Source organism: Piliocolobus tephrosceles, chromosome 19 (genome assembly GCF_002776525.5).
Source record: "Piliocolobus tephrosceles isolate RC106 chromosome 19, ASM277652v3, whole genome shotgun sequence".
NCBI classification, from domain to species: domain Eukaryota; kingdom Metazoa; phylum Chordata; class Mammalia; order Primates; family Cercopithecidae; genus Piliocolobus; species Piliocolobus tephrosceles.
The window spans coordinates 4,989,877-5,015,028 of NC_045452.1; the positions used below are offsets into that span (position 1 = coordinate 4,989,877).

General features: G+C 42.0%; 1 protein-coding gene across 8 annotated transcripts in view; it reads right to left on the reverse strand.

Moving 5' to 3' along the window:
* The window catches only part of CABIN1 (calcineurin binding protein 1), a 170,680-nt gene that overhangs the window by 141,310 nt on the left and 4,218 nt on the right, over positions 1-25,152 (reverse strand). For 5 of the 8 annotated variants that reach the window (XM_026448423.1, XM_026448425.1, XM_026448427.1 and 2 more), the window contains exons 2-5: positions 11,307-11,516; positions 4,219-4,296; positions 3,572-3,664; positions 1,300-1,413 (exon numbers count right to left, since the gene is read on the reverse strand). In XM_026448423.1, coding sequence (XP_026304208.1) covers positions 1,300-1,413; positions 3,572-3,664; positions 4,219-4,221 — 210 coding nt within the window. In that variant the 5' untranslated portion in view covers positions 4,222-4,296; positions 11,307-11,516. Of the gene's footprint in view, positions 1-1,299; positions 1,414-3,571; positions 3,665-4,218; positions 4,297-11,306; positions 11,517-25,152 lie in introns of those variants that run through there. The other 3 variants (XM_026448420.1, XM_026448421.1, XM_026448426.1) reach the window with 2 other exon arrangements.

Here is a 25,152-nt window from a genome sequence, read left to right on the forward strand (position 1 = left end):
CTAAAACAACCTTGTGAGGCTGAAAGTGATATAATGAGCACAGAAAGATGCACACACCTACAACTAAAAGGCTGACACATGACCATGCCCTTAGGTAAAAGGCTCCTGCCTAGCAACTGTTGGATGCTGGGCCCACCCGGCATTCCACCATGGCCTGAGAGGGAAGACCAACATGCCCACCAACTGGTCCATAACCAAAGCCCAGTAAGTATAGAATAAACTAATTTTCCCTCTCTGGGTCCTCACCCACTTCCTACTAACAGGAGAGAAGGAGGTCACAAGTTTCATACCCCTAATTCCAAGGCACTGTAATCAGTAACCAAAGAATCTTGACAAGCTATATAATTAGAAATACAAAGAAAAACCTTGAGTGACAGAAGGAATAGATGCTTTCTCCTGACAATTAGAACTCAGTATTCTCTATATGTCATTGGCAGCAAAAACCATCAAGGTTTTTGGTGTGCTTGAGTCATGTCTGCAAGTGTCTGCATGCCTAGCACTGTAGGAGACTCTGCTCAACTGAAGGACTGTGCAGTCCAGTAAACACCCATGGAGCTTATCTGCTTCCTTAATGCACATCATTTGCATGTTTGAGTACTTGAAAACAAACGCCTTTCCTCCTAATGAAATATACACCTTCCTAAATTAATTTCAGGTTGGGACCAATTCCCAAACCTCCAGTCAACATCTACAGTCAACTCAAGAATTAACTCACTCACCACTACCACAGTCACCATGCTGGGACCAGGTCTTGCTCTGACTGCTCCTCTCTGCTGTAACCAGTGTCCCCAATCCTTCTGACTATATTCAAAACTCCATGGCATGTCTATACAGACTTCCCAAGTTCATGGTCTTTCACTCAAACGGCATTTGCTAAAATGTGCTGCGAATAGGATCATTAGGTATCAGCAAACCATGGACTCCAATTCTGGTTTGAATGCTTCACTTACTTGGATGGCTTTGAGCCATCAAGACCTCACTAAGCCTCAGTTTCCACATTTGTAAAATCCAGCTACTGGGCAGAGTGGTTGTGAAGATTAAGTAATAACGATAGCTGGCCTTTAATAAGCACTTACACCAGGAATCATTCTACATGCTTCACTGGATTTACTCAACTCTCATAAAAACTCAATGAGGCAGATACCCTAGAGGTGGGGAAATATGGGCAGAGAGGTGAAATAATGTTTTCGAGGTTCCCCAGCCAAGAAACGGGAGAGCAGAGTTAAGGCCCAGAGCACCCAGCCCCACAGCCCATGCACTAACCACCACGGCACACTGCCTGGCCTGCTGGTGCCTCACCTCCCGCAGCAGGCGCGCCTCCAAGAGCTCATGGTAAGCTTTGGCAGACTCCTCAAACCGGTCATGTTTCTGCAGATCAAGGGCCTTGTGGTACAATGCAAAAGCCTCTGCTTCCTGCAAATCAAGACAAGAGATGTTTTCATACAGCATAAAGATCTGTCTCTTTTAAGCCAAAAATGTGTGTAAGGCGGGGCTACAGTCAGAGGAACCAACCATGTGATTAGCTAGCTGGAACTTTCAGCTCCCCCACCTCCCAACTTCCAGGAAGGGAAGAGAGGCTGGAGATTGAGCTGATCACCAATGAGTTAATCAATCATGCCTATGTGATGGCATCTCTATTTAAAAACCCTAAAGGACAGGGTTCAGAAAGTTGCTGAGTTGGTGAACAACATCAAGGTGCTGGGAGGGTGCCACACCTGGAGAGGGCACGGAAGCTCTCTGAATCTACCTCATACCTTGCCATAAACATCTCCTCCACTTGGCTGTTCCTGAGTTGTATCTTTCATAATAAACTGGTAAATGTAGATAAAGTGTTTTCCTAAGTCCTGTGAATCATTCTAGCAAATTATCAAACCTAAAAGGGGTAGGAGGTAAGAATCCCTGATTTTATAGCCCAGCTGGACAGAAGTGTAGGTATCCTGGCACTCAATGCTTGCTTGGCATCTGAAGTGAGGGCAGTTTTGTGGGATGAGCTATTAGTGCTGCGGAGTCTGACACTAACTCTGGATAGCTAGTGTCATAATTGAATTGTAGGACACCTACTTGGTGTATGGAGAGTTGGAGAATTGGTTGGTATGGGGGAAAAATACCCCAAACATATGATGTCAGAAGGGTTGTGAGTAAAAAGTTCAGTGTGAATGGTTTGCATTGAGGCCAGGCACAATGGCTCACATCTGTAATCCCAGCACTTTAGGAAACCAAGGTGTGAACCGAGGAGTTCACAGCCAACCTGGGCCACACAGAGAGACTCCTGTCTCTACAAAAAATTTAAAAATCAGCTGAGCATGGTGGCCTGGTGTCTGTAGTCCTAAGCTACTCAGGAGGCTGAGACAGAAAGACTGCTTGAGCCCAGGAGTTAGAGGTTATAATCATCTGTGACCACGCCACTACACTCCAGCCTGGGTAACAGAGTGAGACCCTGCCTCTTAAAATAAACAAAAACTGATTTCCATTGTTTTTTGTTTTTTTTTTGAGACTGAGTCTCACTTTGTTGCCCAGGCTGGAGTGCAGTGGCATGATCTCCGCTCACTGCAACCTCTGCCTCTGAGGTTCAAGCTACTGTCCTGCCTTAGCCTCCCTGGTAGCTGGGATTATAGGCGTGCACCACCACACCCAGCTAATTTTTGTACTTTGAGTAGAGACGGGGTTTCACCATGTTGGCCAGGCTGGTCTCGAATTCCTGACCTCAAGTGATCCACTCACCTCAGCCTTCCAAAGTGCTGGGATTACAGGCATGAGCCACCGCGCCCAGCACGGTTTCCATGTTTTTCTACTCACCACTCTGCCACAGCCTGATCACTGCCTGGGGAGGATGACAACCTCCTGTGGGAGGGAGGGGGCACTGGGTAGGTTGAACCTCACTGACATGCCTTACAGACTAGGGACATGTGACTAGTAGACTTCTGAGACAGCTCTGGAACTGTCCTGATTTCTACCATAAAATGCAGGAGGGTGGGGAAGGAGGCATATGTTTATTTCAGGGAAAACAAAGGCAGGAGCAAATCCCTGTTACACTAGGATAGAACAAAGGTATAGAGATGAATGGATGGAAAGAAGGAAGGCTGATATGGAAGAGATGCCAGACCTCATGGGAAAGAGGAGTGACCAACAATCTAGGGAGTTGAGGTTGGACCTGGCTCCCTCACTAACCTGGAGGGTGATCCCAGTCTAGGTTGCTCCCCTCAAGAGTCTCGTCACACTATAAAATGAGGGCAATACGCTAGAGAACCTCAAAGCACCATCTACCATTAATATTCTACCATTCCCTGGGTATCCCAACCCCCGAGGGCTGCAGAAGGAATGGGGTGCATGGAAGTGGGCCTGGGGGCTGAAATGGCCTTCACATACACTGACAGAACAAATATAATTTCTCCTAAGTATGATTGTCTCCTAAGCAAAACAGGTTTAACAGGAGATGAAGAGCTAACCATCTTTCAAAACGGTATTTCCCCCTAAAACTCCACTGAGGAGATGTCTAAACGCATTTAAAATGAGGTAGCATCTATAGAAATGAGAAGGTCCATACCTATAGAGAAGACCTTGCATTACGTACCTGAGCCTCCTTTGTCTGGGTTTTGTGACTTTTAAAGCTTCCTTCATGATCATCCTCAATGGTGGAGCTTGCATTTAAGGCTGCAATTCGAATCTAGAAACAGGGGTTTGGTGGAAGAGACAAGTTGCTTTGAGATGTCACTCATCTCTTCAAATACCCACAGATGAATACAATTCTGCTCCAGCTTATGATCTATTCTACCTTGAAAAGCTATGGTCTTCTCAGATGTGGGGAATGAACAAAAATCATCCTCTAAAGAAAAATAAATAAATAACGGCGGCCGGTGGGGGGTGGGGGTTATGCCAATCTGTGCAGAAAGTATGTCCTGGGTACCATCTACCGCAAAAGCAACAGACACTGGGGACACCCCAGCAACAGCTCAACACAGCAGAAGGTAATGGAACAACAGATTTCAACAAAACATGTTAACTTTATGTGTTTCCAGCAACTGTGACAAAGTCCTGCAAGTCGCTTCAACCATTAGGCAAGCAATCTTATACCCTCAAAGGTGCCAACAGCTCTCCTGGGAGGAAGGCTATTCCATAATAAGAGCCTTCAGAGTCTAACACGAAAATGCTCCTCACCCCCAGGAGTAAAGTAACATAAGAACACTGATGTCCACAAAACAGGCAGGCATCAGTCCTTACCATATTCAGAGAGATTCAGCACTGCCACGCAGCATTACTTGTCATCACTGGCAAAGGTTGCCCCAGTCCACAACTCTCCTAGAAAGGAAATAGGACAAACTGAGACAAGGCGTATGAAGAACCAGGAAGGTCACAGTGCCAAGGTCCACCAGGAACCAGTCCTGAGCTCTATGCAGACAGGCCAGTGAGAGCTGCCTTGGGACAGCAGTGTGGTCTAACACACAAGGAGCTCCTTGGTCCCTCACGATAGCATTCATCATTTCCTGGCAATGCACCAGGTGTCAGGCACACAAAAGAGTGACAACAATCCCTGCCCCCAGGGATCACTGCTAGCAGAGGTAACAAGCCTATTATTTTTTTCAAAAGCTGAAATGATACGAAAAGAAACACAGGCAACATCTAAAGGCAGAAAAGAACAATTCATTCAAAGGGATTAAGGAACGCAAAGGAGTAAGTTACTGCATTAAACCTTGAAGAACAGAATACACTGCAGTGGAAGACAGTGAAGCAAAGAGGCAGGGAGAGTGAGGTGTGATGCGAAAATTAGAAGACAAGGCCTTAGAGCGGGGATGTGAATGGAGGATGGAAAGGTAGTTGAGGGCCAAGCCACAACACAGAGGCCATGAACTTTATCTGTAGGCAACACGGAACCAATGGATGTTTTAGGGAGAACAAAATGTTTTGCCTATGTTTTAGAAAGAAAAATAATAGAAAAATAATTAGAGGTAGGCAGACTAGTTTGGAGGCTGCAAAAGATGACAGGATTGGCAAAGATGTGGAGATTTAGAATCTCATGCATTGTTGCTGGGAATGTAAACTGGTGCAGCCCTTGTGGAAAACAGTCTGCTAGTTCCTCAAAATGTTAAACAGAGCCAGCACATGACCAGGGAATTCCACTCCTATGTATATCTACCCGAGAGAAATGAAAACATGTCCACGCCAAAAACTTGTTCATGAGTGTTCACAGAGGCGTTATTTCTAAAAGCTAAAAGGTGGAAACAACCTAAATGTCCATCAACGGATGAATGGATTAATAAAACGAAGTATGTCCATACAAGGAAGTATTTATCATTCAGTCATAAAAAGGAATAAACTTCTGATACATGCTACAACACGCAAGAACCTTGAAAACATTACACTAAATGAAAGAAGTCACACACAAAAGAGCATATATTTTCTGACTCCAATTATCTGAAATGTCCAGAATACGCAAATCTACAGAGACAGAAAGTAGTTTAGTGCAGGGGTCCCCAACCCCCAGGCCACGGACCAGTACTGGTCCATGGGCTGTTAGGAACTGGGCCACAGAACAGGAGATGAGTGGCAGGTGAGCAAGCATTATTGCCTGAGCTCTGCCTCCTGTTGGATTAGCAGAAGCACTGGATTCTCCTAAGAGCACAAACCCTATTGTGAACTGTGCATGCGAGGGATCTCGGTTGTGCGTTCCTTACAAGACTCTAACTAATGCCTGATGATGTGAAGTAAAACAGTTTCATCCAGAAATTATCCCTGCCCTCTGCCTCTGGTCCATGGAAAAATTGTCTTTCAAGAAACCAGTCCCTGGTGCCAAACGGATGGGGACCGCTGGTTTAGTGGGCTTGGGGAGAAGGACAATTGAGGAGCGATCACCAAGAGGTTTAGGGTTTCTTTCTGGGATGACAAAAATGTTCTAAAACTGATTGTGGTGGTGGTTACACAACTCTGTTAATATACTAAAAACCACTGAATTTGTACACTTTAGGTGAACTACATGGTGTGTAAATTATAAAGCTCTTATTTTTAAAAAGATGCCAGGATCCCAGATGGACCCGTGACAGTAGGGATGAAGGGGAATCCCACTAGGAGGTAGACTCATAGGACCTGACACCTGGGAGGCTGGCCCGAGGAACCGGGATAGGGATATGGACACTACCAAATACGTCAGGAAAGGCAGGAGGAGAAGCCGTTAAAAGTCCTAGCTGAGAGGCTGGCAGAAGGGCCTGGGAGAGCCCAGCAGGCAGTAGGACAAGCCTTAAACAGACAGATTGAACACATGCTCCACTTTTATCAATTAAAATAACTGCTAGTGGCTGGACTCAGTGGCTCATGTAATCCCAGCACTTTGGGAGGCTTAGGTGGAAGGACTGCTTGAGCCTAGGAGTTTGAGACTGGCTTGGGCAATAAGATGAGACCCTGTTTCTATTAAAAATAATAATAAAATAAATTTAAAATGACTGCTACTGTCATCAGTGTTTACAGCAATGACTTCTAGCACAGGCTTTCACAAATAGGCTCTGAGTTCTCCTAGGGTTCAAGAAAGGAAGGAAGTACTTTCTCACAGACAAAGAAGATTCAAACCTTTCCTAGACTGATAGCTGTTTTATCTCCTGGGTTCCACATTTAGAAAAAAAAGAATACTGCTAATCAAAAGTTTGGAAACTGCAGTTTTTGTGTTTGTTTTTGTTTGTTTGAGACGGAGTCTCTCTCTGTCACCCAGGCTGGAGTGCAGTGGTGCGATCTTGGCTCACTGTAACCTCCACCTCCCAGGTTCAAGCAATTCTCCTGCCTCAGCCTCCTGAGTACCTGGGACTACAGGTATCTGCCACCACACCCAGCTAATTTCTTGTATTTTTAGTACAGATGGGGTTTCACCATGTTGGCCAGGCTGGTCTCGAACTCCTGACCTCAGGTGATCCACCCACCTTGGCCTCAAAAAGTGCTGGGATTACAGGCACGAGATCACGGTAAGCCAGCGTGCCTGGCCAGAAACTGCAGCTTTATCATAAGCTATGCCAAGATGGACACTGGGACCACTATACAATATGAAAAAAGTAGAAACTATAGCATTAAAACCCTCCATCTAGGCTGTTATAGAAGCAAAATAAAGTCAGAAAATAACAAGTATTGATGAGGACCTAGAGAAACTGGAGTCTGTACATTCCTGGTGAGAATGTAAAACAGTACAGCTATTATGGAAAAGAGTATGGCAGTTTCTCAAAAAATACAATACAGAATTACTACATGACCCAGAAATTCCACATCTGGCTACATACACAAAATAAATGAAAGCAGGGACTTGAACAGACACTTGTACACTCACGTTCACAGCAGCACAGCAGCATTATTCACAACAGCCAAAAGGTAAGAAGCAACCCAAGTGTCCAACAACAGACTAATGAACATGTGGTGTATACATACAACAGAATATTATTCCACCTTAACAAGGAAGGAAACTCTAGCACATGCTACAACATGAAATAAACTTTAAAAACTGCACTAAGTAAAATAAGCCAGATACAAAAGAACAAATAGTATATGATTCCACTTAACAGGTGGAAAATAGAATAGGAAAATTCATACAGACAGAAAGTAGAATGGTGGTTGCCAGAGGGGGAGAGGGCAATGGAGAGTTACTGTTTAATGGGTACAGCATTTCAACTTTTCAAGATGAAAAGAGTTTTGGAGATGGATGGTGGTGATGGTAACACAACAATGTGAATATACATAATGCCACTGAGTTGTACACTTAAAAAGTGGGTACAATGGTAAATTTTGTTTGCGTATTTCACAATTTTTTTAAATATCCAGAAGTAAAACAATCAATAGAATAGTTTCCAATTAGGATCAAAGTTGAACTTGTTTTGAAAACACAAAGACATTACTCCAAATAAAATCTCTGACAGGCTCTGATCATCCTCAAGGCAGGCCAACAGCCCATGGTCAGACCTGCAGCTCAAGCAACACCCTGATGACTCCCAGTAAGCAGAACTTATAGCCCCAAGGGCCAGCTATGGAGCCCACTGGAGATTAGAAGAAGTGGGAGAGCCTCTCAAACCCCCACTTCACAGTCACTCTCTGGTACTCACCCACTGGGCTCTGTGCACTGAATCCCAAAACACTTGTAATCCCATTGAGCATCACATAGCCTCCATCTGAACTGCTGCCTTCACTTACAGAGCAGTTGCTCAATAACTACCCATTGGTTGATTTTTTTTCACCACTATCTTACTGTAAAAATCAGTTGTCCTACCTAGACCTGGGGTTGCAAGAATTAAAAATGGAAAGGACACTGGATTCAGAATAGGAAGATTTCAGAGTGCGACTGAGCTGTGTCTCAGATACCTGACCCCCTGATCCCTTACAACCCTTGGTGTCCTTGTGTATAAAATGGCGACAATAGCTTCACTAGCCTGGAGCTCCTCTGACCAGAGACCAGCAGACTCAGCTGGGATTCCCTGTGTCACATCCACACTGACTTTTCTCCTGCCCCCTGCCACCCCACAAAGGCAGGAGAAAAGTCATGCCAAGCCAGAGGGCTCTCATCCACTCATGCCAAACCACAGGGCTCTCAACCCACTTTCTGCAGGACAGGTGCTAGCTCCAAGTCATGGCAAGTCTTCCTAGATGCCAACTGGATCCATCTAGGGAAAAACAAGGGAGGGGCCCGTGAACGGCTGAAGGATCAGGTCTCTACGTGGCGGTGGCAGGGTCCATGTGCATGGGTGGGAGAACATCAATACAGCCATCATGCCAAGGCCAACCTATTCCACAAGGAAGAAAGCAGCTCGTCTGCTTCCTAAGTAACGTCTCGAAGGAACGCATCCAACCACTACCAGGATGGTGCCAGGTGGGCCTGTGCCTTCCCCTGGGGCATATACTTCTTTGCCTCTAGGACTATGGTGAGTGCAAGTCCAATCTCAGAGCTGACAGGAGACGGCCTCTCAGGACAGATGAATGACTAAATAACTACGCAAGCTGGAGAAAAAAAACCGTGAGCTTCAAATCCAGAGCAGAGTTTCTGGCCCAATATGTTGTCTGAGTCCCTGCCCCAGTCCAATCCCTCCCGCCTCCTCCATAAAGAAGGCACCTGGATTCCCTGAAGCAACAGCTCTCTGAGTACCACGATCAGCAGGGCCCAAACACCCTGAAAAGAGTCCACAGTGTAGGAGAAGAAATAGAGATTTCAGGCTTCCTAATTATTTTCAAAATTGTTCTATGTTAAAACTCAAGTCAACTCTCCCCACTAAAAGGGCACCTGTGCTGGCTTTAACGTAGTCTAAAAACAGCAGCACTTGGCACCTCTCCAAATCTCCAGTCCATCCTAGACATTTACAAAGCACATCCACATTATCTTACTTGAATTTAATGCAGTCTTACAAAATAGGCATTATCATCCCCATTTTCCAGATTAGGGAATCGAGGCTTAGGGAGACTAGCTGACCTGCCCAAAGTCATAATGCTAGAAAGAGACAAAAATAGGACTCAAAGCCCAGTACTCTTTCTAGCACAGCAAAAACTGATGTGCCTTGGCAAAGAGTCTCCTGCCTGCCCCTGGATACACACAGCTGTGAGCTATTATACTTCAGCTAAGAGCCACAACCCTGCAAGGGCTCTGAACAGGTTTGCTGATGGCCATAGAATAAATTGTATTTGCTCAGGCTGTTGGGCTATCACTTATGCAGCATCAACATCACTCTATAAAACAGAAAACAAAATTTCCAACTGTCTAATAAAAGTACTAGCAAAAAGCTCTTCAATGCCCAAGTATTATATGCTAATCAAAAACTCACAAAGACCAGCTCCCATTTTATAGGGAGGCACCTCAGGCTTGCCATATTAGGTGATTTGCCTCAGGTTGCCCAGCTGGTCTGCAGCAGAACCCAAGCTTTAAGCTGGGTTTTCAATGTGTCTCCTGGGCACAGACACATACTGAACTGAGGCATACTCGTGGGTATACAGTTTTACTGTCTACACAACATTTAATCAAGAAGAACCTAAAAAATTATTCTCATATAGACTTATCATATACATTAAGCCCATGAGACCAGCACCCCTTCTGCCCACTGCCTTCTATTTCCACTCCATTATTACCACTCTTCCTCAGCTCCCCCAAAATTTCCAGTAGCAAAATTAAGAAGAAGCCAGAATAATGGACACACTGGGAAGACTGTAGGGGCTTTGAACATGTACTGTATAATACCCTTTACTAGCAACAACCATCTTTTTTTTTTTAGAGACAGGGACTCACTCTGTTGCCCAGGCTGGAGTGCAGTAGCACAATCTCACCTCAGCTCACTGCAGCCTCAACCTCCTGGGCTCAGGTGATCTTCCCATCTCAGCTTCCTCAGTAGTTGGGACTGCAAGCGCATGGCACCATGCCTGGCTAAGTTTTTAACTGTTTTTTGGTAGAGGTGGGGTCTTGCTATGTTGTCCAGGTTGGTCTTGAACCCCTGGGCTCAAGCACCTCGGAATGAAGCCTCAGCTTGAGGCTCACTGCAACCTCCCGCTCCCGGGTTCAAGTGATTCTCATGTCTCAGTCTACCGAGTAACTGGCATTATAGGCATGCTCCACCACGTTCGGCTAATTTTTGTATTTTTATTAGAGACAGGGTTCCACCATGTTAGCCAGGCTGGTTTCAAACTCCTGGCCTCAAGCGATCCACCTGCCTCAGCCTCCCAGACTGCTGTTATAGGTATGAGCCACCGTACCTGGCCTTGAGTTTTTAAATATCGAGCACATGCAAGAATTTTTTCCTAAGATATACAAATAAAACATCTTTTTAAAACTAAAAATCTTACACTGATTTGACACAGCAAGAGATGGTTCTTTCGAAATGTCCCCTCTACACGCCCTCATCTCTTCGGTCGGATTGCCCTGCCTCTGGGTCTGTCCCTCTTAATAGCCTTGTAAACTTCTCAAAGGCAGCAGTCCTGTCCTATTTATCTTTCTACCACCATATCTGGTACCAAATCCCACAAAGGAAGAGACAAGTGAATACATGAGTGGTTTCTAGATAGCTCACCTGTTATTCAGTCATACCCTCCACACAGGGAGAAGTACCACCAGTCAAGCAGAAAACAAAGTGCTTCCTGTGCAGAACAAATATGCATCCTCATTTCAGAGATAAGGAAGCTGAGCCCTGTAACCATATTCCTAAGGATGGAATAGTCATAGAACTGCACCTCTCCATAACAAAGACAGAACAAAGGCTGGAAGAAAACGACTGGAGGACAGGACACATTTAACTTTTCAGTCAAGTCTTTCTCCACGACCACCATCCATCATTCACAGGATGACGCTCGAAGGACAGGCCAAGCTTCAGAAGTACCTGAATGCAGAGGCAGCCTGCAGAGACACAGCTCACTGATGGCTCTGTTAACACCATGGACTGCAGCACTCCCATGCGAGGAGGAGCTTTCTCATCTCGGCTCAAATAGGACTTTATCAGTCCCCGTTCTTTTGGCACACTTCATTTTTCTGTGCTTCGCTTTATTGAGCTTCACAGGTACTGTGTTTTTGATGAAAGTCTGCGGCAACCCTTTGTCGAGAAAGTTGGTAAGTGTCATTTTCCAAGAGCATGCGCTTACTTTGTGTTTCTGTGTCAGCATTTTTTAGTAATAAAGTATTTCTTATGGTTTGTACTTTTTTTTAGATATAATGCTGCTGCACACTTAATAGACTATAGTACAGTATAAACATTAACTTTTATATGCACTGGGAAACCAAAAAATGTGTGTGACTTGCTTTATTGTGATACTCATTTTATTGCAGTGGTCTGGAATAGAATATCAACCCATAATATCTCTGAAACATGACTGTAATGAATAAAAAAAAAAAAAAAAACTGCCAGTAGACCCAAAATGGAAGAAACCTTCTCAATCTGTATCTCAGTCAATATGGTGCTGCTATAACAGAATACCTGAGACTGGGTAATTTATAAAAAACAGTAATGTACTGGCTCACAGTCCTAGAAACTGGACAAAGAGCATGGTGCCAGTGCCAGTACCTGGCAAAGGCCTTCTTACTGCATCACTGCATGGTGGAAGGCAGAAGGGTGAGAGAACATGACAAAGCAAAGGGGGATGAACTCACTTCTGTAACAAACCCATCCTTGCAATAATGAATCTATTCCCAGAATAACAACATTAATCCACCTATAAAGGCAGAGCCCTCATGACCTAATCAACCCAACCCTTAAAGGTTCCACTTGTCAACACTGTTGCATTAGGGATTACATTTCCAACATATAAACTGTGGGGGATACATTCAAACCACAACAATCTGATAAAAGGTATTTACAAAAAACCTACAGCTAGCATCATACTTAATTTCCCTCCAAGATCAAGAAACAAGGCGAGGATATCCACTGTCTCTGTCCTATTCAACAAAATACTGGAAGCCCTAGCTACTACATTAAGGCAAGAAAAAGAAGTAAGTGGAAAGAGATTACAAAGAAAAAAATAAAACTGTCCCTTTTCACAGATGGCATGATTGCCTTTCACAGAAAATCTCAAGGAATCTAGAAAATAAAGCCTTAGAACTTCTAAGTGTGTTTAGCAAAGTCATAGGGTACAGGTCAACACATAAAAAGTAACTGTATTTCTGCATACTAGCAATAAACACCAGAAATCAAAATTGAAAAAGGAATATCATTTACAATAGCTCCAAAAAATTACGTATAAATATAACAAAATATGTAAAAGTCTATATCCTGAAACCAAGGAAACAGTGATGAAATAACTCAAAGTACACCTAAATAAACGGAAAGACATACCACGTTCATGAACTGGAAGATTCAACATAGTAAAGACGTCAATTTTCCCCAGACAGACCTATAGATTTAGTGCAATCCCAATAAAAATCACAGTAGTGTCTGTCTGTAATTATAGATAAGCTGACAGAAAGATTTAATGGAAGGCCAGAGAGATACTAGAATGACCCAGGTTTAAAAAGAATAGTAATATTGGAGGAATCACACTACACAATTTTAAAACTTACAATAAAAGCTGTAATAATCAAGGCAGTGTAGTGTCAGTGAAGGAACAGACATATAAATCAATGAAACAAAATACAGAGTCCGTAAGAACCCAAATGAACATGGCCAATGTATTACTGACTACGGTGCAAAAGCAATTCAATGGAAAAAGAATCTTCTTTGCAACAAATGGTTCTGGAACAACTGAACATCCATATGCAAAAAGAAAAAAGAAAAAGAACCTTGACCAAAAATTCACATCTAATACAATAACAACTCAAAATGGCTAAACATAAAATACAAAACAAAGAAAACACAGCAGAAAATCCTTGAAACCGAGGGTTAGACAAGCCTTCAGACAACACAAAAAAACACAATCCATAAGCAAAATACTTAGTAAACTGAACTTCCAAATTTAAAAATTTTTGCTTTACAAAAGACACTGCTACAAGAATGAAAAGGTCAATCCTCCCACCAAAACAACCAGTAAACTAGGAAAATAATTATCAAAATACTGTTTCAAACTCTGGAACCTGACCAGGCACGGTGGTTCACACCTATAATCCCAGTACTTTGGGAGGCCAACGCAGGTTGATTGCTTGAGCACAGGAGTTTGAGGCCAGCCTGGGCAACATAGTGAGACCTCGTCTCTACAAAACATAAAAAAAGTTAGGCGAGGCGCAGTGGATCAAGTCTATAATCCTAGCACTTTGGGAGACGGAGGTGGGTGGATCACTTGAGCTCAGGAGTTCGAGACCAGCCTGGGTAACACAGTGAAAACCTGTCTCTACAAAAAAAATGCAAAAAAATTAGCTATGCGTGAAGGCACGTGCTTGTTGTCCCAGCTACTTGGGAGCTGAGGTTGGGAGGCTCACTTGAGTCCAGAAGGTTGAGGCTGCAGTAAGCCGAGATTGTGCCACCGCACTCCAGCATGGACAACAGAGTGAGACCCTGTTTCAAAAAAATAAATTAGCTGGGCGTGGTGGCACATACTTGTAGTCCTAGCTACTTGGGAGGCTGAATGGGAGGATAACTTGAGCCTGGGAGGTCGCGGCTACGTTGAGCTGAGATTACACCACTGCACTTCAGCCTGGGTGACACAGTGAGACCCTGTCTCAAACAAAGCAAAGCAAAACAAAACAAAACAAAACTCTGCAACCTGACCGAAGACTTAAAACAACCAGCAGAGCGTTTGACGAGCAGAGGCTGCTGATATTTGGCAAAAGAATAACTTGCTTGACTCAGCCTCCATCCCCTATTCATAGCAGCCCATGTTCCTAAAGTGGCTGGCTGGTTCCAAACCTACAAAAATGTGGGTTTGTGCACTTTGGTTGGTCTGGCAGATCCCTGTAGAACTGGCATATACTTGCCTTGGTTTTGGCCTTCTCAGGCTAGAGATGTTTTCACAGGTGGCTTCTATCAGAAGATTTAAAGAGACGGAACACCCTTTCCCCCCGTTTTGAGCCAGACATTTAAGGAAATCGTTGTCAGGTCACTGGCTGACCAAAGAAATAATGGAACAGAATCTACAATGCCCACAAACAACAAGGCATACATTTTGTAAAAATAGTTGGAAAAGTCAAAAATTGATGGCTGCAGCCCTCAACAAGAAAAAGTCAGAAATCTGACTTCCAACACTACCCACATATAATACTTAGAATGTACAATTCTAAACAAAACAATTACAAAGAATACAAAGATAAAAGAAAACGTGGCACATTCAGAGGAAAAAGGAATTTGACAGAAACCATCCTGAGACACTGAATTTGATACAAAATATTCCCAACCAGACACTGAAATTACTAATCAAAAATATTAACTGTCCTAAATATGCTGAATCAACTAAAGGAAATCAGGATAAATGAATAAAATAATAAAGGAAATAAGGAAAATAATGTAAGAACAAGATGAGATTATCACTACAGAGACAGAAATCCTAAAAAGAAATCAAACAAAAATTCTGAAGACTAAAACTACAACTGAAATGAAAAATACAATAACAAACGTGAGCAGGCGAAATAAATGGTCAGTGAACATGAAGAAAAAGCAACTGAAATTATCCAGTGTGAGAAAAATAAAAAAGAATAAAGAAAAATGAATAGAGACATAGGGACATACAGGCGATACCATCTAGAAAACCAACATATGTATCATAGGAGGATCTGAGGGAGGAGAGAGAAAGGGGTAGAAAAATTATTTGAAGAAATAATGGCTGAAAACTCCTCAAATCCACTTAAAGACATTAATACACATATCCAAGAAGTTCAATGAACTCTAAGAAGTACATATTCAAAGACATTGACATTGAGACACATTATAGTCAACTTGAGACCCAAAACCAGAGAGAAGATCTTGAAAGCAGCAAGAGAGAAGCAATTCTTAGGAAAAAACACACAGAAAAATCTTCATGATCTTGTATCTGGCAATAGTATTTAAGTATGACACCAAAAGCTCAGGAAACAAAAGAAAAAATAGATAAATTAGACTTCATCAAAATGTAAAACTTTTAGGCAAAGGACACTATCAAAAGAGTGAAAAGACAACACATGGAATGGAAGAAAATATTTGTAAATCATATATCTAATAAGAGATTAATATCCAGAATATATAAAGAACTCCTACAATTCAACAACAAAAAGACAAACAAGTCAATTTAAAAATGGGTAAACAGCCAGGCATGGTAGTTCATGTCTATAATCCTAGCACTTTGGGAGGCTGAGGCAGGCAGGTCTCCTGAGGCCAGGAGTTCGAGACCAGTCTGGCCAACATATGAAACCTCGTCTCTACTAAAAATACAAAAATTAGCTGGGCATGGTGGCATGCACCTGTAATCCAGCTACTCAGAAGGCTGAGGCATGAGAATTGCTTGGGCCCAGGAGGTGGAGGTTGCAGTGCGCCAAAATTGCGCCACTGCACTCCAGCCTGGGTAACAGCAAGTCTCTGTCTCAAAAAAAAAAAAAAAAAAAAGGTAAATGACTTTCAAAAGACATTTTCTCTAAAGAAAATATAAAAACACATGTAAGTGCATAAGATGCTTATCAGGGAATTGTAAATTAGTCATTGGGGAAATGTAAATCAAAACTACAGTGAGATACTATTTCACATCCACTAGAATGGCTATTATCAAAAAAATGAAACAGGAAACAGAAAATAACAAGCATTGGCAAGGATGTAGAGAAACTCAAACACTCATGCACTGCTGGTAGGAATGTAAAATGGTCTAGCCCCCGTGGAAAACAGTTTAGTAGTTCCTCAAAAAGTCAAACATGGAATTGCTCAATGACCCAGCAATTCCACTCAGGTTTTTACCTGAAAGAACAGGACTTGAACAGATACTTGTTCATCCATGTTCACTGCAGCATTATTCACAATAGCCAAAAGGTGGAAACAAACCAAGTGCCCACCAATAGATGGATACACAAAATGTGGTATACACATACAATGAAATAGTATTCAGTCACAAAAAGGAATGAAATTGTGATACACGCTATATCATGAATGAACCCTGAAAACACTACGTTAACTAAAAGAGGCCATACACAAAAGTACAAATATTGTTTGATATACAAGATACCTAGAGATTGAAAGTACCGGAGGCTGCAAGAAGGGAGGAATCAAGAGTTACTGCCTAATAAATGCAAAGTTTGTGTTTGGTATGATAAAAATGTTCTGGAAATAGATAGTGGCATAGTTATACAATGTTGTGAATGCACTTTACGCCACTGAATTGTTCACTTAAAATGGTTACAATGGTAAATTTTATGTTATACAAATTTTGGCACAATAAAAAAAAGACCAATTAAAAAATGGGCAAAAGACTTGAACAGACACTTCACCAAAGATAAACAGATTGCAAATAAGTACATTAAAAGATGTTCAACCACATTCATCATTAGAGAAATATGAATTAAAACCATGACAAGCTACTATATGCACCTATTAAAATAGCTACATTTTTTAAAAACTGATAATGCCAATACAGAGCAACTGGAAGAATCATACACTGTTGATAGGAATGAAAAATGGTTCAACCACGCTAGGAAACAGTTTCTTATAAAGCTCAATATACACTAGCATATGATACATCAATCTTACTCCTATTTATCCTAGAGAAATGTTCACACAAAACTTGTACAAAAATGTTTACAGCTGCACTCAAATCACCAAAAACTGGAAGCAACTCAAACATCCTTCATTAGGTGAGTAGATAAACTATGATATGTCATACAATGGAATACTACTACTAATGTGAAGGAACAAACAACTGATATGTGAAACAACTGAGGTGAATTTCAAAGGCATTATGCTAAGTGAAAGAAGTCAGTCTCAAAAGGTTGTACACTATTATGTTTCTATTTACATGACATTCTTGAAATGACAAAACTATAGTGATACAGAACACATCAGTGGCAGCCCGGGGTAAAGGAAGGTGTCTGTAAAGAGATGCCATAAGCAATGGACTGTTCTGTATCCTGATAGTAGTAACGATGGTGGTGGTAACAAATCTATACATGGGTAAAAAGTCACAGAACTATAACTCCAAAAAAGGTCAAACAATTTAAATAAATATAATAAGTATAAAAATATTTTAATAAAAGGAAATACAATTTGTTAAAAAATAGTGCAGGGATAGACATCAAAGTAGAATTCAAGCCCAAAATGTAACAAAGGCACAATTCACACTGATGATATGACAGTAAAGAATATGCTGGCCAGGCACAGCAGCTCACACCTGTAATCCCGGCACTTTGGGAGGCCAAGGTGGTAGATCACCTGAGGTCAGGAATTCGAGACCAGCCTGGCCAACATGGTGAAACCCCATCTCTACTAAAAATATAAAAAATAGCTGGGCATGGTGGCATGTGCCTATAATCCCAGCTACTTGGGAAATTGAGGCAGGAGAACTGCTTGAACCTGGGAGGCAAAGGTTGCGGTGAGCCGAGATTGTGACACTGCACTCCTGCCTGGGGCAACAGAGTGAGGCTCCATCTCCAAAAAAAAAAACAAAAACAAACAAACAAACAAAAAGAATAACCCAAAGGAGATGCAAGGACACATAAAGAGTAACACCCTAAAAATTAGAGACGTCAAACCAATCTCAAAACAAGACAGATCACGCACCAAGTATGGCAGTGTGCACCTGTAATTTCACCTACTCAGGAGGCTAAGGCCCAGAAATTCAAGTCCAGCCTGGGCAACATAGCAAGACCTCGTCTCTTAAAAAATAAATAAATAGGCCGGGCGGTGTGGCTCACACCTGTAATCCCACCCAGCACTTTGGGAGGCCAAGGCGAGTGGATCACGAGGTCAGGAGATCAAGACCATCCTGGCTAATATGGTGAAACCCCGTCTCTACTAAAAATACAAAAAATTAGCCAGGCATGATGGTGGGTGCCTGTAGTTCCAGCTACTTGGGAGGCTGAGGCAGGAGAATGGCATGAACCTGGGAGGTGGAGCTTGCAGTGAGCCGAGATCGAGTCACTACATTCTAGCCTGGGTGACAGAGTGAGATTCCGTCTCAAAAAATAAATGAATAATAAATAAATAAACAAATAAATAAATTTTTTAAAAAATTGATCAGGCACTGTGGCTCACGCCTGTAATCCCAACACTTTGGCAGGCCAAGGCAGGAAGGCGGCTTGAGCCCAAGAGTTCGAGACTAGCCTGGGCAACATAGCGAGACCCTGGTTCTACAAAAAAAAATTTTAAATGATGGCCAGACTTGGTGGCTCATGCCTGTAATCCCAGCACTTTGGGAGGCTGGGGTGGGAGGATCCTTTGATTCTAGGAGTCTGAGACCACCCTGGGCAAGATAGTGAGACCCCCATCTCTAAAATAAATAAAATAAAATAAAAATTAGCCAGTCATGGTGGCATGCACCTGTAGTCCCAGCTACTGAGGAGACTGAAGTGGGAAGATCACTTGAACCCAGGAGTTTAAGGCTGCAGTAAGCCATGATCACAACACTGCACTCCAGTCTGGGATATAGAGTAAGACCTTGTCTCAAAATAAAAAACAAATTTTTTTAAAAAGACAAATCAAGTGGAGAAAAAATAAGGAGATAGATGATTGATCTAAACAACAGAATAGAGGGGATGATAAAGATGTATATCAAACTCCACACCTTGATAACAGAAATTATATATTCTTCTCCAGTGCTCACAGCACATTCATGCACACACACAAAAAACTGCTTAAGTCACAAAGAAAACACCTTTCATCAAGTAAAGATACTAAAAACAGGGCGCAGTGGCTCACGCCTGTAATCCCAGCACTTTGGGAGGCCGAGGTGGGCGGATCACGAGGACAGGAGATGGAGACCATCCTGGCTAATACGGTGAAACCTCGTATCTACTAAAAATACAAAACATTAGCCGGGCGTGGTGGCGGGCACCTGCAGTCCCAGCTACTCGGGAGGCTGAGGCAGGAGAATGGCGTGAACCCAGGAGGCAGAGCTTGCAGTGAGCCGAGATCACGCCACTGCACTCCAGCCTGGGCGCCTGGGCGACAGAGCAAGACTCCGTCTCAAAAAAAAAAAAAAAAAGATACTAAAAACAACACTTGCCAATCATAATGCTTAAAACTAGAATTTACTAACACGACCATCACCACCAACAGAAGAAGAAAGGTGTATCTCTCTAAAAATTTAAGAATCTCCTGATAAACAACTTCCAGATAAAAGGAAATGAATGAAAATGTTGGAGAAATTTAAAGAAATACTAACAGCCAGACATGGTGGCTCATGACTGTAATCTGCCTATGATCCCAGCAATTTGGGAGGCTGAGGCAGGAGGATCACTTGAGTCCAGGTGTTCGAGACCAGTCTGGGCAACATAAAGAGACCTCATCTCTACAAAAAAATTTAAAAATTAGCTGGGTATAGTGGCACATGCCTGTAATCCCAGCTACTTTGGAGGCTGACGCAGGAGAATCGTTTGAGCCTGAGAGGTTGAGGCAGCAGTGAGCAGTAATTGCACCACTGTACGCCGGCCTGGGTGACAAAGTGAGATCCTGTTTCAAAAACAAAAAAATAAAAAATAGATACTAACAAAAAAACACACATCACATGTGAAAACACAATGTAATCATCTAAGGGAAAAATAATTATATGATTATCTCCATAGAAGAGAAAGTCTGACAAAATTCAATATCCATTCATAATAAAAAATGCTCAAGAAAATATAGAAATTTAGAGGTACTTTCTTAATATAATATAAATATACCTTAGTCCTAAAGCCAAAATCTTATTTCGTGGGCAAACACTAGAGGCATGTCCATTAATATCAAGAACAAAGCAAAGATGTCCACTATCTCTGCTACTATCCACTGGTGCAATATTAGCCAATGAAATTAGAAGAGAGAAATCAATTAGAGGTATAAAAATGGGTAAAGGTCAAGCACAGTGGCTCACGCCTGTAATCCCAGCACTTTGGGAGGCCAAGGCAGCTGGATCACCTGAGGTCGGGAGTTCGAGACCAACCTGACCAACATGGAGAAACCCCGTCTCTACTAAAAATACAAAATTAGCCGGGCATGGTGGTGCATGTCTGTGATCCCAGCTACTCGGAAGGCTGAGGCAAGAGAATCACTTGAACCCATGAGGCGGAGGTTGCGGTGGACCGAGACTGCGCCACTGCACTCCAGCTTGCACAAGAGCGAAACTCCGTCTCAAAAAAAACAAAAATAAAAATATGGGTAAAGAAAAGCTACTAATTGTAGATAATATGATATACTACCTAGAAACCCCAAAATCGATGATAAAATTTATTCAATAATAACTCAGTGGGCTGGGCATTGTGGCTCACGCCTGTAATGCCAGTACTCTGCAAGGCTGAGGTGGGTGGATTGCTTGAGGTCAGCAGTTCGAGACCACCCTGGCCAGCATGGCGAATCCCTGTCTTTACCAAAAATACAAAAATTAGCCAGGCGTGGTGGCAGGCAGTGCAATCCCAGTTACTCAGGAGGCTGAGGCAGGACAATCACTTGAACACAGGAGGCGGAGGTTGCAGTGAGCCGAGACTGTGCCACTGCACTCCAGCCTGGGCAACAGAGTGAGACTCCTTCTCAGGAAAAAAAAAAAAAAAAAAAACACTCAGTGAAGTTGCACAATATAAGATTAATACATAAAAATCAAATAGCCTTCATATATACAAACTATAAAAGGACATTATGGTAGAGAAAAATCCCATTTACAATAGCAACAAGATCATTAAATACTTAGGAATAAAGTTAATTAATTTAAATCACTATTAAAAGACACTAAAGTTAACAGTTAACTTGAACAAATGAAATGATATCCCCTGTTCTTGGACAGGATTCAAAAATATAAAGATATCAGTTCTTCCCAAGTTAATTTATACATTCACTGCAATCCCAATACAAATACTGACAAGATAGTAGACAAGTTGATACTAAAATTCATATGGAAAAACAAAAATTTAAGACTAGGAAAACGAAACAAAAAATTGTAAGGGGGGATAGGCATAACAGACATTAAAACATACTATACAAAGCCTTCATAATGCAATCAGTGCAGTACTGCTGCATACATAGACAAAAAGATGAGGTGCAGAATTAGACTCAAGTACATATGGAAATAAAAAATATGGCAAAGATGGCATCTCAAATCACTAGAGTCAAGATGAACTTTGTATTAAATACTGCTGGAACAGTATTCACTGTTGGAAATAGAAAACTCAAAATAAACTTGCAAATGAATTAGAAATCTAAATGGTAAAAAATGAAACCATACAACTACTAAAGGAGATACTGGTGAATTCCTCTTTAATCTTTGTATCAACACTTAGTATTAAGTAGTAGAGAAGGGTCAAATATGATTTAAAATTCAGAAAAAGTAAGAGAAAAGAGTGATACACTTAACTACATAGAAATTTAAAAAATTTTGCATGACCAAAAAAAATATTTAAAAAGTCAGAAAAAAATTAAAAGCTAACAAATTGGGAGAAAATATTTGCAATATATACCACTGATGAGGGACTAATATCCCTAATACACAAAGTGCTCTTAAAAACTGAGAAACAGGATGGGCATGGTGGCTCACGCCTTTAGTCCCAACACTTTGGGAAGCTGAGGTGAAAGGATTGCTTGAGGCCAGGAGTTCAAGACCAGCCTGGGCAATGCAGACAGACTCCATCTCTACAAAAATAGCCAGGGCTTGGTGGCACACATCTGTAGTCCCAGCTACTCAGAGCGGTTGAGGGAGAAAAGCTGAGGCTACAGTGAGCTGTCATCACGCCACTGCATTCCAGCCTGGCTGACAAGAGCACCATACCATTTAAAATAAATAAATAATGTTTTAAAACTGAGGAACACAGCATTATTTACAATAGTCAAAAGGTGGCCTCCTTTAAGCTGGAGCTAAGAAAGAAGAAAAAAAAAGAATAGTGGCCGGCACTGTGGCTCAGCCTGTAATCCCAGCACTCTGGGAGGCCGAGGCAGGCAGATCACGAGGTCAGGAGATCAAGACCATCCTGGCTAACATGGTGAAACCCCGTCTCTACTAAAAATACAAAAAAATTAGCTGGGCGTGGTGGCGGGCGCCTGTAGTCCCAACTACTCGGGAGGCTGAGACAGGAGAATGGCATGAAACTGGGAGGCGGAGGAGCTTGCAGTGAGCCGAGATCACGCCACTGCACTCCAGCCTGGGCAACAGAGCGAGACTCTGTTTCAAAAAAAAAAAAAAAAGAATGGTGAAAGCAACCCAACTGCCCATGGACAGATGAATGGCTAAATAAAATGTAGTATATACATACAATGAAACATTTATTATTCAGCCTTAAAAAGGAGGTAATCCTGACACGTTACCAAAAAGAAGGTAATTCCAACATATGCTACAACATGGATGAACCTTGAAGACATTATAGTAAGTGAAATAAGCCAGTCATAAAAAAACAAATATTGTATGATTTCATGGATATAAGGTACCCACAGTAGTCAAATTCATAGAAACAGAAAGTAGAATAGTGGCCACAGGGCTAGAGGAGCAAAGAATGGAAATTCCTGTTTAATGGATACAGAGTTTCAGTTTGAAAAGATGAAAAAAGTTCAGAGATGGACGGTGGTGATGATTGCATAACAATGTGGATGTATTTAATGGCACAAAATGGCACACTTAAAAAATGGTTAAAATGATAAATTGGGTTGGGCGCAGTGGTTCACGCCTGTAATCCCAGCACTTTGGGAGGCCAAGGCAGGCGGATCAGGAGGTCAGAAGATTGACACCATCCTGGCTAACATGGTGAAACTCTGTCTCTACTAAAAATACAAAAAATTAGCCAGGCATGGTGGCACGCGCCTGTAGTCCCAGCTACTTGGGAGGCTGAGGCAGGAGAATGGCTTGAACCAGGGAGGTGGAGGTTGCAGTGAGTTGAGATGGCACCATTGCACTCCAGCCTGGCAACAGAGACTCCATCTCAAATTAAAAAAAAAAAAAAAAAGATAAATTGTATGTTGCTTATATTTTATCACAATTTTTTTTAAAAAGCTAAAGAACAGAAAAACGAAAACCTGGTAGACAAATGGAGGAAAACTATGAACAGATATATCACAAAAGAAGACGCAACTAGCTCGAAAACATATGAAAAAATGTTTGAATCAAAGAGAGATGTATATTAAAACACAACACTGCACACTATTTCTCACTGATCACACTAGCAAAAATTAAAACATGACAGCACACACTGTTGGCGAGGTTGTGGAGAAACAGGCGCTATTCTCATACATTGCTGGACATTGGTACGACCCTTCGGGAGGGAAATTTGACAATATCTGAGAAAATTACATATGCATTTACCTTTCAACCCAGAAATTCCACTTCTAGAAACTACCCTGAATATGTACCTCCAACAATACAAAAATACATAAGCACAGAATTATTCACTGTGCAGCACTGTTTGTAACTGCAAGATAATGGAAGCAGCTTAAATGGCCACAGATAGGAGGGTAGAAAAATAAACTATTATAATAGTTTCTTCATATAATATAAACTGTAATAGTTTATTCATCTACTCTGTGGTACATACTATGGTATATTCATACAATGTATGAATGTACAATGTATGAAATACAATGAATATGCAGCTGTAAAAATTAATGAGGCAATGTTCATAGCAACATAATTCAAAATAATGCATAAGTAGAAACCCAAGATCCATCAACTGATAAAAGGATAAACAAAAGGTGGTATATCCATAAAATGGAATATTATTCAGCCATAAAAATAACGAAACACTGACAACATGGATGAACCATGAAAACATTATACTAAGTGGAAGAAGCCAGTAACAAAATACCACGTACTGTATGATCCCATTTACATGCAATGTCCAAAACAGGCAAATTTATAAAGTCAGAAAGTGGATTCCTGGTTGCCTAGAGCTGGGGGAAGACAGGATGGGAAGTAATTGCTAATTGCTAACGGATTAGAGTTTCTTTTAGGGGTGATAAAAATGTTCTAAAATGTGCTGCGATGATGCTTGCATAACTCTGTGCATATACTAAAAAACCACTAACCTGTATACTTAAATGGGTGAATTGTAAGGTATGTAAATTATATCTCAATAAAGATGTTTTTGTTTATTTGTTTTTTTCTTGAGACAGAGTCTCGCTCTGTTGCCTAGGCTGCAGGGCAGTTATCGCTCTGTCACCCCGGCTGGAGTGCAGTGGTGCAATCTCGGCTCACTGCAACCTCCACCTCCCGGGTTCAAGCGATACTCCTGCCTCAGCTTCCCGAGTAGCTGGGACTACAGGCATGCACCACCACGCCCAGCTAATTTTTAAAATATTTTTAGTAGAAATGGGGTTTCACCATGTTGGTCAGGCTGACCTCAAACTCCAGACCTCAAATGATCTGCCCACCTCAGCCTCCCAAAGTGCTGGGATTACAGGCGTGAGCCACCGTGCCTGGCCTCAATCAAGATGTTTTTAAAAATGAATGAGGAAGATCTCTATGAATATGAGGTGATTTTCGGCCGGGCGCGGTGGCTCAAGCCTGTAATCCCAGCACTTTGGGAGGCCGAGACGGGCGGATCACGAGGTCAGGAGATCGAGACCATCCTGGCTAACACGGTGAAACCCCGTCTCTACTAAAAAATACAAAAATCTAGCCGGGCGAGGTAGCAGGCGCCTGTAGTCCCAGCTACTCCAGAGGCTGAGGCAGGAGAATGGCGTAAACCCGGGA